This window comes from Polypterus senegalus, chromosome 11 (genome assembly GCF_016835505.1).
Source record: "Polypterus senegalus isolate Bchr_013 chromosome 11, ASM1683550v1, whole genome shotgun sequence".
NCBI lineage: Eukaryota > Metazoa > Chordata > Cladistia > Polypteriformes > Polypteridae > Polypterus > Polypterus senegalus.
Window position 1 is genome coordinate 162726521 of NC_053164.1, and position 14459 is coordinate 162740979.

General features: G+C 35.8%; 1 protein-coding gene across 4 annotated transcripts in view; it reads right to left on the minus strand.

The window, feature by feature from the left end:
• Positions 1-14459, minus strand: part of eps8a (epidermal growth factor receptor pathway substrate 8a) — a 402686-nt gene that overhangs the window by 128923 nt on the left and 259304 nt on the right. For all 4 annotated transcript variants that reach the window (XM_039769996.1, XM_039769994.1, XM_039769997.1 and 1 more), the window contains exons 8-9: positions 8314-8453; positions 3873-3946 (exon numbers count right to left, since the gene is read on the minus strand). In XM_039769996.1, the coding sequence (XP_039625930.1) occupies positions 3873-3946; positions 8314-8453 (214 nt within the window). The remainder of the gene's footprint in view (positions 1-3872; positions 3947-8313; positions 8454-14459) is intronic.

Sequence of the window (14459 nt, forward strand, 5' to 3'; positions counted from 1 at the left end):
ATATATATATATATATATATATATACCAGCGTATCAGCGAGAAGTAGTGTGTTAAAAAGCTAGAAAAGAAAAGGGAACATTTTAAAAATAACGTAACATGACTGTCAATATACAGTATTTGTTTTGTGAGTGTTACTGAGTGTTGCTGTCATCAAGGATTTGATTATCATTATTTCTTTCAATCAGGTTCGTATTTGTAGGATGTGTTGTGTTCAAGTTACATTCCGTGTTTGTCAATCGTTGTAAAGATGACAGGTTTCATTCATCGATTCGTTTCTTACTGCATCAATAAACAGCTCGTCTTCTTCTTTATCTGAGACCTGACACACTGCATGCACGGGTTTTTACACTGTCTTCCTTTAGCGGGACATTGACTTTTTCCACGTGTGCTTTGTTTCCAGTAGCTGGATTTATGAATATGCTTATCAGGCGCTTCATATTTTTGCTGCCTTTTCAATTGTGTAATTCGGTTTTGTTCAGCTCTTTGGAACTGTTGCTTTTATCTGTGCACTGCGTCAGTTCCGTGAGCCACTCGGTGTACATGCATCGAAGGTTCCCAGCTGTGCTGGTGCCATCTCGTGCTATGTCCATGGCTGTATTTAATGTTACCTTAGTCCTGGCACTTAAAACTTTCTCTCGCAGTTTCGCTGAGTTTGTGTCAAACACCACCCTGACCATCTCATCTTCCTCTCCATAAGCACAGTCCTTCACCCGTGAATATTTAGTGGGAGTTTGCTATTGGATTGCGCTGACGGACGGCCTTATATGGGCAGGCACTAAATTACAAACGCCAGCGGCAGCCTGTCTATGAACTTAATTTAAAGTGTAGGTTTACATCGTGCTTTGTTTCAAGTAGCAGAACTCATGAATATGGTTGTATATGTCACTCGCTTCGCTTCTTATTGTTTAGCTGCCTTCTCAATTATATAATGCATGTTTTCTTCAGCGCTTTTTGAGGTCTTCCTGGTTTTCTATGTACTGCGTGATTACGTGGGAGGCGTGATGATGTCACACGAAACTCCGCCCCACGGCGTTGAAGCTCATCTCCATTACAGTAAATGGAGAAAAACTGCTTCCAGTTATGACCATTACGCGTAGAATTTCGATATAAAACCTGCCCAACTTTTGTAAGGAAGCTGTAAGGAATGAACCTGCCAAATTTCAGCCTTCCACCCACACGGGAAGTTGGAGAATTAGTGATGAGTGAGTGAGTGAGTGAGTGAGTGAGGGCTTTGCCTTTTATTAGTATAGATTATTGCCAAAGGGTGGTTCCAATTTTAATAACTTTAAACATAGTCCCGCATCTAACTTCAGACTATTCCTGCTTTATTTTTAAACAACAGACGAAGGCTACCAAACACAGTCATTGTGTCTGAAACAACAGCTTTATTGATTATTAATAATACTAAAATTAAAGGTTAGATATGTGTATTTATTAAAATTGTTAAAATTCATCTTTGTTTTTTCTTTGTATATTGTTCTCAGTGGTGAAATTAAAACATTGCTGAGCTTGGAGGCTTCATTTTGGCTTCTTCCTTCTCCTCCATATACTTTGTATAAGGTACTGGAGGATTTTTACCATACATTGCTCCAAGTGAAAAATTACTGCGTGAAATGTCAGTACGCACTAATGCACTGTTACTTTAAGCACTGCTTACCTGGATGCTTATTTAAAAACTAGGCAACTTAAAACAAGCTTTAAATTTGGATTTTTTTTTTTTTTTTTAAAAGTAAGATCAAACCTGCAAACTTGCTGGGGCCGTAGTCTCCAGTTTGAAAGCCACTGGGTTAGAAAGCAAGAGGTATCAAATAATGTATGCTTTAAAAGTAAAAATACCATGTTATACCTTTGAAAATCAATTGGATGCATTAACAAATTAACTTTGACAACCCTAAGCACTTCTGATTCAACTTACTACGAAATAATTGATTTGAATCAGGTGAACTGTTGGTGATATAGATTGTTTTTGCAAGAAAATACATTTCCTGGTTGGCTTAAAACTTTTGCACACCACAATATTTATAAATACATACACACTCAAGATATATTATAACCCCAAATTACAACTAATTAATATAGTTGACTTATATTCACTGTCTGATGCACAAAAGAAGAGAAACTGTTAATGAAGGTCACCCCTTAATCGGCAATAAACAATAATAAAAAGTGAGACCACTATTTGAGAATATAGGACACATTTGAGTGACATTTTCATAGTCACTCTGAAATGCTGCTTGATTTGTTTGTTGTGAAGACATACATCTGGGATTGCTAGCTCTAAAAAATCAGTTCAGTTTATGTGGGTCAACACTGCTATCTGATGAAATACTTTATATGTTTATTTGTTGCCACAACTAACAGTATATATCCCTTAATAACCATGGCACTGTCTCTACAAAGTCTGCACATTTTCCTCTCATATCTCAATGATGTGCACAAGTGTATAATTGCTTCCTGTGATAGGGTGTCTGGTTCCTGGTAGGTAACTGCCTTACATTTATCCTGGCTATGATATGCAAAGACTTTTACCACACTAAGCTATTGTAATAGAAAATTTATAGACCGATTGACCTAAATAAAGCATGCTATACTATAAATTGACAACAGTTAACTGCTTTATAAATACAAAGTATATCCTGTTAAAATATCTCACAAAATTGTCAATGGTCTAAATAATAAAGAAACGTTTTGTGTGATTGCAGTATCTATTAAATTTATTCAATGTATTAACTATTACTTCTGATTAATTGCAGCAAAGCATTTGCAGACTTTACTAAGGGCCAATCTCTAGCTACTCCTGGGGAATTATGAGGGGATCTCAGGCAAAAGAAGAGATCTTATTTCAAAGTGCCTGCAATGTATACCTGTTATGGAGGTGCCAGGCAAGGTAAACAAAAGAACTTTAACTGCACTCTGCTCTAAGCATTAGCAGATCAACTCGGAGATTCTTTTAGATTGTCTCCATGAAAATTATGTTTGGTAGCAATGAAAAAAAACACGTTTGGTGGATTAGAAACACCAGTGGAAAAGAAATTAGAATTATGCCATGAATGTAGGCACAACAAAAGCTCTCAAAATACAACAAACAAATGGCATGTCATACAAACATACTCTTGCAGAACATTTCACAAAATACTCCAAGGTACTTAATCATAAGCTTAATTCAGGTTCATAAATAATGCAGGCAAACTCTTACACACCCTTAGACAACCATACAAGGTGTTGATCTACTGTTCTATAGACGTGACAGAATCTACTTCACCCATCCTCTACCTGAAGTTAAAGTAGTACCCATGTTTTCATCACTAAACATAAATTACTATTTCAGCTGTGAATTGTGAATTCTGTGTCTTTGGACTTCATTTACTGGTGTTAAATGCTGAAAAGGGCAATAACTCCACTGTGCCAAAAACTTATGCAATGTGGCCAATCTATGTACAGCAAGTGAATATTAAAAATGCTGTATGATTTACTTCTGCAATATCTTGATGTGAAAGAACAAGACTCACAGGATTTTGTAGAAGAGAGAGAGAGATGCAGCACACCTTGTAATTAGTGACCTTAGATAAAGCACACAGAATTTCACATCGGAATAAATGCCTCTAAAATTCTGTAGTATATGAAATATAACTTTAAGCATATTTTAAAATTCTGCAAGATATATTTCATAAAAAGTGTTATCTTTCCTATCCATTAGAAAACTGAAGGAAGCAAACCTTGGAGCAGCTTAACCTGATAATGACAGTACAATTATAAACTATATTAAAAAGACCATTAAAACATTAAATACTTTATTCAAATAAGTATATGGTATGTTATCAATGGCAGCACACTTATTTGTGCTAAGACAAAAATGTTCACAAACACTTACCACATCTCGGTCAACCCTGGCTATCATAATCTCAGGTGTCTCATCATGCTCAGAAGCATATTTTTGCTTATCACCTGGAAAGACGAAATGACAATAATTTTCTTATGCTCAAAGCTGAATGTGTCAGGTTTAGAAATTTAGATCACTGAGCCTATCTTTTTTTTTTTGCTCGGGGGAAGACTTCAGCCTATATTTAGCTCCAAAATTTTTTGTCCTAAGAAGCTATATTTTAGTGACTGCACTTCAACTTTATTAGGGAAGTGTACATAGAAGGCATTTTTGGGACTTGGTACACATACAGAACATTGTTTCCATTGTGGACTTACTCAGTGAAATTTTAGTTTGGTTAGAAAAGTTCTTACACTTTCTTCCATTCCACCCAGTGTATATTTTTTATTTATTTATTTATTTAAATTGGCCATTATGTGTCATCTTAGAAAAAAATCTGTCCTGGGTGACTGATTTATGCTAACATAGCTTTAGGTTTTAAAAAAGTATCTTTCATACAACTGAAGATAAAATTATTGCCAATTTACTGTACTTTCATAGCCTTTAAAAATGTGCTACAACAAATTTTGTAGTTTTACAGATTAAAAAAAAGATATTTAACAGTAAAGATACAAACTATGGTTTGATCAAGATATTATTAATAGCAACACATACAGCTCCATAATAAAAACATGAAATCTCAGCATGAGAAACAAAAGCAACAATCATTTTCTTAATACCTTCTGTATTTAAGTGACCTGTAATCCATGCAATGGTATTATGCTTTTCATTAAATTAAGTTATAAATTTATGGTATTGCTCACCAGTTTGTTTCATATTTGCCTGCTACCGCATATGCATATTTTAGTGACAAAAATCTTGTAAACGTTAACTTCATTTTAATGCTATTCTGCGACTGAGATGTAAGAAGTAAATAATGAAAATGTCTGTGAAAATGAGAAATAGTCAGAAGCTAGCATTAGTTTATTGCGGAGGATTAAATCCCTTCTTTTACCTAACCTGAAACTATTATTAACACAAAGAAAGTCATTGGCAGAGATCAGTATTTTAAAAGTCAAACAGACAAACGCACTTGCTAAATCAGAATCGCAATCACATTTATTAGTAAAGTAAGCATGAACACAAGGAATGTGAATAAAGTTTTCATTTTCGAATCTCCATTTTACATAACAAACATACAGTACACACAATTGATATGTACAAAACTGAAGAAAATATAAAATAAGTAATGTAAGCATATGCCCACATAATGCAGTTTTAAGAAATACTGAATGAATACTGAGTTTAGCATTACATATATGTAACAATACTACAAGATACATTGGGCAGGGACAGCTGAATTAACCATCTTTGAACTTGATGGTCTGTGGAATGAAACAATTTTTACATACAGTATGATCGTTCTAGTGTAGTTTAATCTATAACACCTGGCAAATTGGAAAAGTTCAAAAAGGCTGGATGTGAGAGGTCAGTGACGATTTCCCTGCCTGTTTCATAACTCTGAAATAAAGGATATCTTGTAAGGTGGGTAGACTAATGCAATTGATCTTTTCACCAGTTCTGACTGCTCACTGTAGCCTGTTCTTGTTGTATTTAGTTGCTGATGGATGAGCTAAGAACAGACTTGATAACTACTGTGTAGAACTGAATCTGCAGCTCTTGTGTTTGATTGAACTTCCTCAAATGTTGCAGGATATAAATCCACTGCTGTGCCACTTTTACAATGGAATTCATATTGGTATAAGTTCCGTGAGAGTATGGATCCCAGAAACGTAAAAAGGTGCATAACTGACACATTATTTTTAAGTATAGTGAGAAGAAATAATATTAGGGGAGCCCTCCTAAAGTCTACTAGTATCTCTACAGTTTTGAGCATTTTTAGCTCCAGATTGTTCTCACCACACAAAGTGACCAGCTGCTCAACCTCCTGTCTGATTATGCTATTTACATATTTGAGAACTTTGAAGAACTACTAGATATGCAGTTGTTAGTATATAGGGAGAAGATCAGTGGCGAGAGCACACATCCCTAAAGGCACCAGTGTTGATTGTGCAGGAGCAAGAGGTTAGTTTCCGCAGTTTAACCTGTTTCCTGTCAGTCTGGAAATTAGTAATCCACTGATAAATGGAGTAAGGGATACAAAGCTGGGCGAGGTTAAAGTGGAACAGTTCTGTGATAACTGTATTAAATTCTGAATTGAAGACCACAAAAAGAATCCAAATTGTTGCAGGATGTAATGCAGACCAATACTAACTACATTATCCATTGACCAGTTTGCTTTGTAGGCAAACTAAAGGGATCTAACTAGGGACCTGTGATATTCTCAAGGTAAGCTAACAACAGCCACTCAAAGGTTTTCATAATCAGTGATATCAAACCAAGAGGTCTATAGTCTTTCAGTCCTATTATGTGGATTTTTTTTGGACTGGCTTGATTACAGCTTGTCTGAAGCATAATGGAACTTTACACAGCATTAAAGGGTAGATGGGCAAATTGATTGTCAAAGATTTTCAAGCAGTAGGGTGTGAGACACTGTCCGGACATGTTGGTTTCTTAAAGTGTTGTCATTTAAAGACCTTATCTCTTCACAGATGTTTAGTGCAGGTTAAAGTGTAAAAGATATGGGGTTGAAGGTTGAATTTGGTTTCAGCCCTGCCAGTATACAAACAATGAGGATTGTGACCCTGAACTTATCAAAGCTGCAATGAAACATGTTCAGGTCCGCTGAAGGTTCTTTGTAGGTTTCTTATAGTTGGTGATATCCTGAAGACCTCTCCATACTGATCCAAGATCATTGGCTGAAAACATATATATATTTTTTTGTTTTTAACTTTTCAGAGTCTAATTCTTTTTGTCAGTGTGTTTCTTGCCTGCCTAAACAGTGTTCTGTGCCAATTTCTACAGGCAGATTACTTGGCCTGACCTGGCTGCACAAGTTTTGTTGTTGTTAATTTTTAATCAGGTCTTGGTAGAGACACAGATCTTCCCAGAAGGTGATATATGATTTGATAGTGTCTGTCAGCTTCAACTGACTCATCATTCCTCCTTCTTACAATGTTAATCACAGGCCTAGGAGACTTTAATCAAACAGTGATCAGACAGTCCCAAGGCTGCAAAGGCGACGGCCAAATAGGCATGCTTGAACACTTTGTAACAGTGGTCCAGTATGTATCTCTCTAGTAGGTCACTCCACTGGGGGGGTTTGTGGCTAAAATTTGCCCTGTTATAATCACAAAGAATAACCAGAAAGGAGTGCATGTTATCTGATCAGCTAGCTACCTGCACATATACTTCTGCCACTGTCTATATTTATTCCTAGGATTCTGGTTTTATGTATTTAGTTATTATATTCATTTATTTATTTATTGTGTGGGTTATTTTTTTTTCCTATGTTCACTGTCTGCAGGGGTACATGAAAGCAAGCATGTCATTGTACATGGTACTTGTACACTTGACAATAAAGAATTGAAATTGAACTAGATGCTACATCACTTTACTCACACATATAAACATCAATCACAATATACTGGGAAAACTCCAGTGGTAAAAAAAGGCTTGCAATTAAAAAGAAAGTGTTTCTAAATCTGGGCAGCACATTTTACTTAACACTGTGACACTAGTGCATCAACTATCATGGATAAATAATAAAATAAAAAAAATAAAAAAATAAAAAAACTGTCTCCCCTTCTTTTCCCTGATACATGGTTCGCTCCATGAAGTACAAAACCCAGAAGATGTAATACAGCATCCAGGATGGATTCATTGAGAAGAATGAAGAAAGTGAGAAGTCCTTGTTATAACTGTTGAGAAGTAGCAGTTCATGCATTTTACTACCCAAATAGCAAAGATTCAGAAGATGAAGACTTGGGAGTGTCATTTAAAGTCCTCACTGTCTAAGTTTAATTAGCACTCGAGTGCACTTAAAATTCTAGAGAGTGCTGAATGGAGGTTGCCATTTGTGGTGTCACTATTTTAACCACAAGGGCTATATGTGAACTGTGATAACTGGGTAGTGCACAGCGCTGACCTTTTATCCCATCGCAGCAGTGATATCACACGCAATGCAATTCTGACAGTCCATGCATAGCAATGGTACAGAAAATGATGGCACCTGTGACAAGGCAAAAATTGCATCCTGAAAAATACTGATAGCATAAATGGAATCCTCATGTTCTAAAACTCCAAATGGAATGAAGAAAACTAAGACTGACCTTAAAAAATTTTAAAAATGAATGAAAAAATGGAATCTTAACAAATACAGGCTGGGCATAACTAGTAAAAAGTATTTTGTTTGATAACAATTTCATCTTAACATATATATGCTAATTACAAAAATAAGACCTTAGGTAATAAAAGTTATACTTTTATTTATTAAAATAAGTTAAATTCCCTTTTCCACTCCATGTATATGGGAAATCCTAATTAAACTTACCTTCATAGTGATCAGAAGAGGCCCATGCTGACCAAGCTGCCACTCGACTCTTTACATCTACTTGGGTGATTGTAGCAGGTGGAACTGGTGCTGGAGATGAAGGGGGTGGAGGGATAGCAGAGTCCGTTTTCAAAATCATCCTAGGAAAAAAAACAAATTAAATATTTATTTTTAAATGCACCGAATATGAACAAGTATAAATGATAAAATATCTTATTTGAAACTGAAATTAAAGAATCTACTCCCAACAAATCTATAAATATATTTTCATCTAAGATGTTTCTGTCATGAAATAGGGAGAAAAAAATATTCAAAGTGTTACAATCAATAAATATTTTGACACTATATTTAATTAGGTAGGTAGATAGACTTATACTAATATTTCAACGTTAAAATATCCTTTTGTAAAGTATAGACAACCAGGGCAAGTGTTTTCACAGACACTCAAAAGAATATTCGTTATGAGGCTGGTGACAAGGAAGAAGAGGGTATCAACAAGAAATGAATCAGGGTGTTTTAAGTGTGCCCATAAATTGCTTTCATCTCAGAATATAATCACCACATTTGTAAATAAATATTAAAAAATAGCCTCTGAAGTACCTGGTCCATCCATGTAGTGTCAGTAATGCCTATTAATTGTTTGGTGTTGTAGTGTGTATTCATTTTATTCCCTACAAATATTACATTTTATTACATAAAGGCAGAGTCCTCTGATTTTGGAACAAGGGTATATCACTGCAATTTTAATAGTGTATTAACTGTCTACTGTCACAGATCTATCCTATTCCATAACTAAAATAATGACAGCTTCCCACAACCATATCTACGTATGATCTGACAAAAACCCAGATGTCCAAATGGTGCAATCCATAAGTAACATGTTTTATGACCAACAAGCAAATACAAAGTTTACTTACAAGTGTTCAAATGAGATAAAAAGTAAAAAAAAAAAAAATACATACATATATATATACATACATATATATATATATACATACATATATATATACACATATATACATACATACAGTATATACACATATATACATACATACATATACACATATATACATACATACATATATATACACATATATACATATACATATGCATACATACATACACTCACCTAAAGGATTATTAGGAACGCCATACTAATACGGTGTTTAACCCCCTCTCGCCTTCAGAACTGCCTTAATTCTACGTGACATTGATTCAACAAGGTGCTGAAAGCATTCTTTAGAAATGTTGGCCCATATTGATAGGATAGCATCTTGCAGTTGATGGAGATTTGTAGGATGCACATCCAGGGCACGAAGCTCCCGTTCCACCACATCCCAAAGATGCTCTATTTGGTTGAGATCTGGTGACTGTGGGGGCCATTTTAGTACAGTGAACTCACTGTCATGTTCAAGAAACCAATTTGAAATGATTCGAGCTTTGTGACATGGTGCATTATCCTGCTGGAAGTAGCCATCAGAGGATGGGTACATGGTGATCATGAAGGGATGGACATGGTCAGAAACAATGCTCAGGTAGCCCGTGGCATTTAAACGATGCCCAATTGGCACTAAGGGGCCTAAAGTGTAAGAAAACATCCCCACACCATTACACCACCACCACCAGCCTGCACAGTGGTAACAAGGCATGATGGATCCATGTTCTCATTCTGTTTGCGCCAAATTCTGACTCCACCATTTGAATGTCTCAACAGAAATCGAGACTCATCAGACCAGGCAACATTTTTCCAGTCTTCAACTGTCCAATTTTGGTGAGCTCGTGCAAATTGTAGTCTCTTTTTCATATTTGTAGTGGAGATGAGTGGTACCCGGTGGGGTCTTCTGCTGTTGTAGCCCATCCGCCTCAAGGTTGTGCGTGTTGTGGCTTCACAAATGCTTTGCTGCATACCTCGGTTGTAACGAGTGGTTAGTTCAGTCAAAGTTGCTCTACTATCAGCTTGAATCAGTCGGCCCATTCTCCTCTGACCTCTAGCATCAACAAGGCACTTTCACCCACAGGACTGCTGCATACTGGATGTTTTTCCCTTTTCACACCATTCTTTGTAAACCCTAGAAATGGTTGTGCGTGAAAATCCCAGTAACTGAGCAGATTTTGAAATACTCAGAGCGGCCCGTCTGGCACCAACAACCATGCCACGCTCCAAATTGCTTAAATCGCCTTTCTTTCCCATTCTGACATTCAGTTTGGAGTTGAGGAGATTGTCTTGACCAGGACCACACCGCTAAATGCATTGAAGCAACTGCCATGTGATTGGTTGATTAGATAATTGCATTAAACATATATATATATATATATATATATATATATATATATATATATATATATATATACACATACATACATACATACATATATATACACACATATACATATATATACATATATATACACATACATACATACACACACACATATATATATATACACACATACATACACACACATATATATATATACACACATACACACACATATATATATATACATACATACACACACACATATATATATATACATACATACATACATACATACACTAGCAGAATACCCAGCCAGCAGGACAAGTAGTGTGTTAAAAGTTATGAAAAGAAAAGCAAACATTTTAAAAGTAGCGTAAGATGATTGTTAATGTAATTGTTTTGTCATTGATATGAGTGTTGCTGGCATATATATATATATATATATATATATATATATATATATATATATATATATATATATATATACACATATATATATATATATATATATATATATATATATATATATACACACACATCTATACACATACTGTATATACAACATATACATATCTACATATATACTGTATATACACATATATATACAAATCTATATATATATCTACATATATATATATTAGGGGTGGGACTCGATTAAAAAAAAGAATCCAATTAATTAGAGGCGTAAGAATTAATCTTGATTAATCATATGTAACGCACACGTAAATTTGCCCCAAATCGCAAATGTTTTTTTTTATTTAAAGCGGTTTTAGATTAGTGACAGAATCAAATAATAGACATGGACATGAATATTGTAAACTGAAGCTGTTTTAATTTCTGAAAAAAAAAAAGCTTTTAAACTGCATTTGAATTCAAAACAGAAACAAAAATATCATCCCTGGTTAAAATTGGGCAGACTTAAAAATAAAGTGGTAGTTTAAGTACTTTAAGTACATTTGCAGAATAGTATTGTCTTTAAATAATAATAACCAAAATTTCAACATAAAGTGCAGTTTTTCTTCTTAAAAAAAAGAAGTCAGAAACATAAAAGGTAATTTGACCAGCTTACTCTTTAAACTCTGAGTAACATTAGCCAAAATTATTTTGTACATTAGGCTAAAACAGTGTGATCATTGAACATTTTGTAATTAGATGTATTTAGAATTACTAACGGTCACGGAAGTCCAATGATCCCCAGTAAGAGCCACAAAGTCCACTTTCTGTAATGCATCTAATTTTGCTTGCTTTTCAATGTGCACAAAACCATGCTTTTATCAAGGCTTCACTCGGGAAGTCGAAATGATCAGTCGTGGAGCGCACTTTATTCGACTCTAACATTTTTTGTAGCTGTGATGTGTGCATCAGTGTAATGGATGTACCAGGAAATCATGCATTGACAAAAGTTCCCGTTTGCTTGGAATTGAAAGTGTGATTAAATCGTTATTTTTAAGCGTTATGGAGTACAATGCATCGAAGCTTCTCAGCTGTGCTTGTGCTAAGAAAGGAAAATTTTTAAAATAGCGTAACATGATTCTGCGTTAACCTAATATTTTTTCATCGTCCCAAACCAAGGAGATGAAGGTAAAATGAATCGGGTAGCGCCAGCGTACTAGATCAGTATTTCCCCCTCTCGGGGAATCGAACCTCGAATAGCTCGGCGTTAGAGGCTTAAGACTCTATTGCGCCACAGTGTGCGCTTGTTCTATGCTATAGTATATGTATATATGGTCGGTATATAAGTAGAAGTTATGTAGAAAAAAGGAACATTTTAAAATAACGTAATACATGATTGTCAATATACAGTAATTGTTTTGTGAGTGTTATTAAATCTTTGCTGTCATCAAGGATTTGATTATCATTATTTCTTTCAATCAGGCTCGTATTTGTAGGATGTGTTTAAGTTACATTCCGTGTTTGTCAATCGTTGTAAAGATAAGAGGTTTCATTCATCGATTAGTTCCTTACTGCATCAATAAACCGCTCGTCTTCCTTTTATCTGTGATGTGACAAACTGCATGCACGGTTTTTTTACACTATCTTCCTTTAGCAGGACATTCACTTTTTCCACCGTGTGCTTTGTTTCCGCAGTAGCTGCACTTATGAATATGATTCTATGTATAAGACGGCTTCATATTTTTTTGCTGCCTTCTCAATTGTGTAATTCGGTTTTTGTTCAGCACTGTTTGGAACTGTATATATACACACACACATGTGTATATATATATATATATATATATATATATATATATACTAATAAAAGGCAAAGCCCTCACTCACTCACTGACTCATCACTAATTCTCCAACTTCCGTGTAGGTAGAAGGCTGAAATTTGGCAGGCTCATTCCTTACAGCTTACTTACAAAAGTTGGGCAGGTTTCATTTCGAAATTCTACGCCTAATGGTCATAACTGGAAGGTATTTTTCTCCATTAACTGTAATGGAGTTGAGCTGGAATGGCGTGGGGGGGGTTTAGTGTGACATCATCCGCCTCCCGTAATCCCGTGAACTGACTGTCAGCGCGTCGCGTAGAAAACCAGGAAGACCTCCAAAAGCGCTTAAGAAAACATGCATTATATAATTGAGAAGGCAGCGAAAACAATAAGAAGCGGCGAGTGACATATACTACCATATTCATGAGTGCTGCTACCTCGGAAAGAAAGCAAGGTGTAAACCTAAACTTTAAATTAAGTTCATAGACAGGCTACGCTGGCGTTTCACATGCCCACAGGTAATCACGGGATACAAGTTTAATGAGAGGGGCGCGGGATATAAGCGAGTTTTGATCACTTTGTAACTAAGTTAAAATTGTAGGTGAAGGGGTGTGCTTATGCAAATTCCGAGACTGTGTTTGTGGGGATTGACAGTTAAAGGGGGTGGGGAGTCCGTCATCATCTCCCCTCCCATTCATCTATTTCGGTCTGAGCTGAGCTCAGCGCCGCGTCTTCGAAACAACTTGTCAGACTGCCACCAAATACTCACAGAAAAATCCACAAGTTAATACACGCTGTCTCTAGAGTTTCTACACACTGAATCCTCCAGGCACTACTTACAAAGGTCACATTGACAATGGTGTTCGTTATTTTTAAAATCTTTCCTTTTCTTAGCACAAGCACAGCTGAGAAGCTTCGATGCATGTGCTCCATATCGTTAAAAATAATGCATTTAATCACACTTTGCATTACAAGCAAAGGGAGCTTTTTCAATGCATGATTTCCTGGTACACCGATTACATTGATCAAGCGCATCGATTCATTTTACCCTCGCACCACCTTAGTTTGAGAAGAAGTATGAAAAAATATGAGGTTAACACAGAAAAACAGATCACCAATTCAAGCTTTATGAATAATCGATTAAGCCATCAATAATTGTTTTGGTAAAGCCATCCTCCTTCCATTTTATAATTTTTCCGCCATAGCCATGATTAAATGAGCGGTAAATAAAGTAAGAGCAAGCGAGGGTGACTTATTTAGGCAGGCATATATATGACAGCAACACTCATGACAATGTCAATCATGTTCACGTTATTATTAAAATGTTTCCTTTTCTTTTCATTACTTCTTTAACACACTACTTCTCGCTCGCGTAGCGGGTATTTTGCTATATATATAATATATGAATGACCTCCAAAAGGCTGAGACTTTTGATATCATGAGCGTGTCTGCAAAACTGGGGTCTCCTGCCCAGCAAAAGTCGAGCAGCCAGCGTGCTGCTAGCTGTGCCGGCCTTTGAGGCGCTGACTGCTTCTGCCTTAAGTCAAAGTGAGCACTTTTAATTTTTCATCCTCCCCTGCGCTATAGCCCAGACAAGTGCAAACCAGGGACCCCTTTTCTACACCGCGGCAAAATAATATTAAAGGCGATTCACACTTTCTTTTGCGCGTTCGAT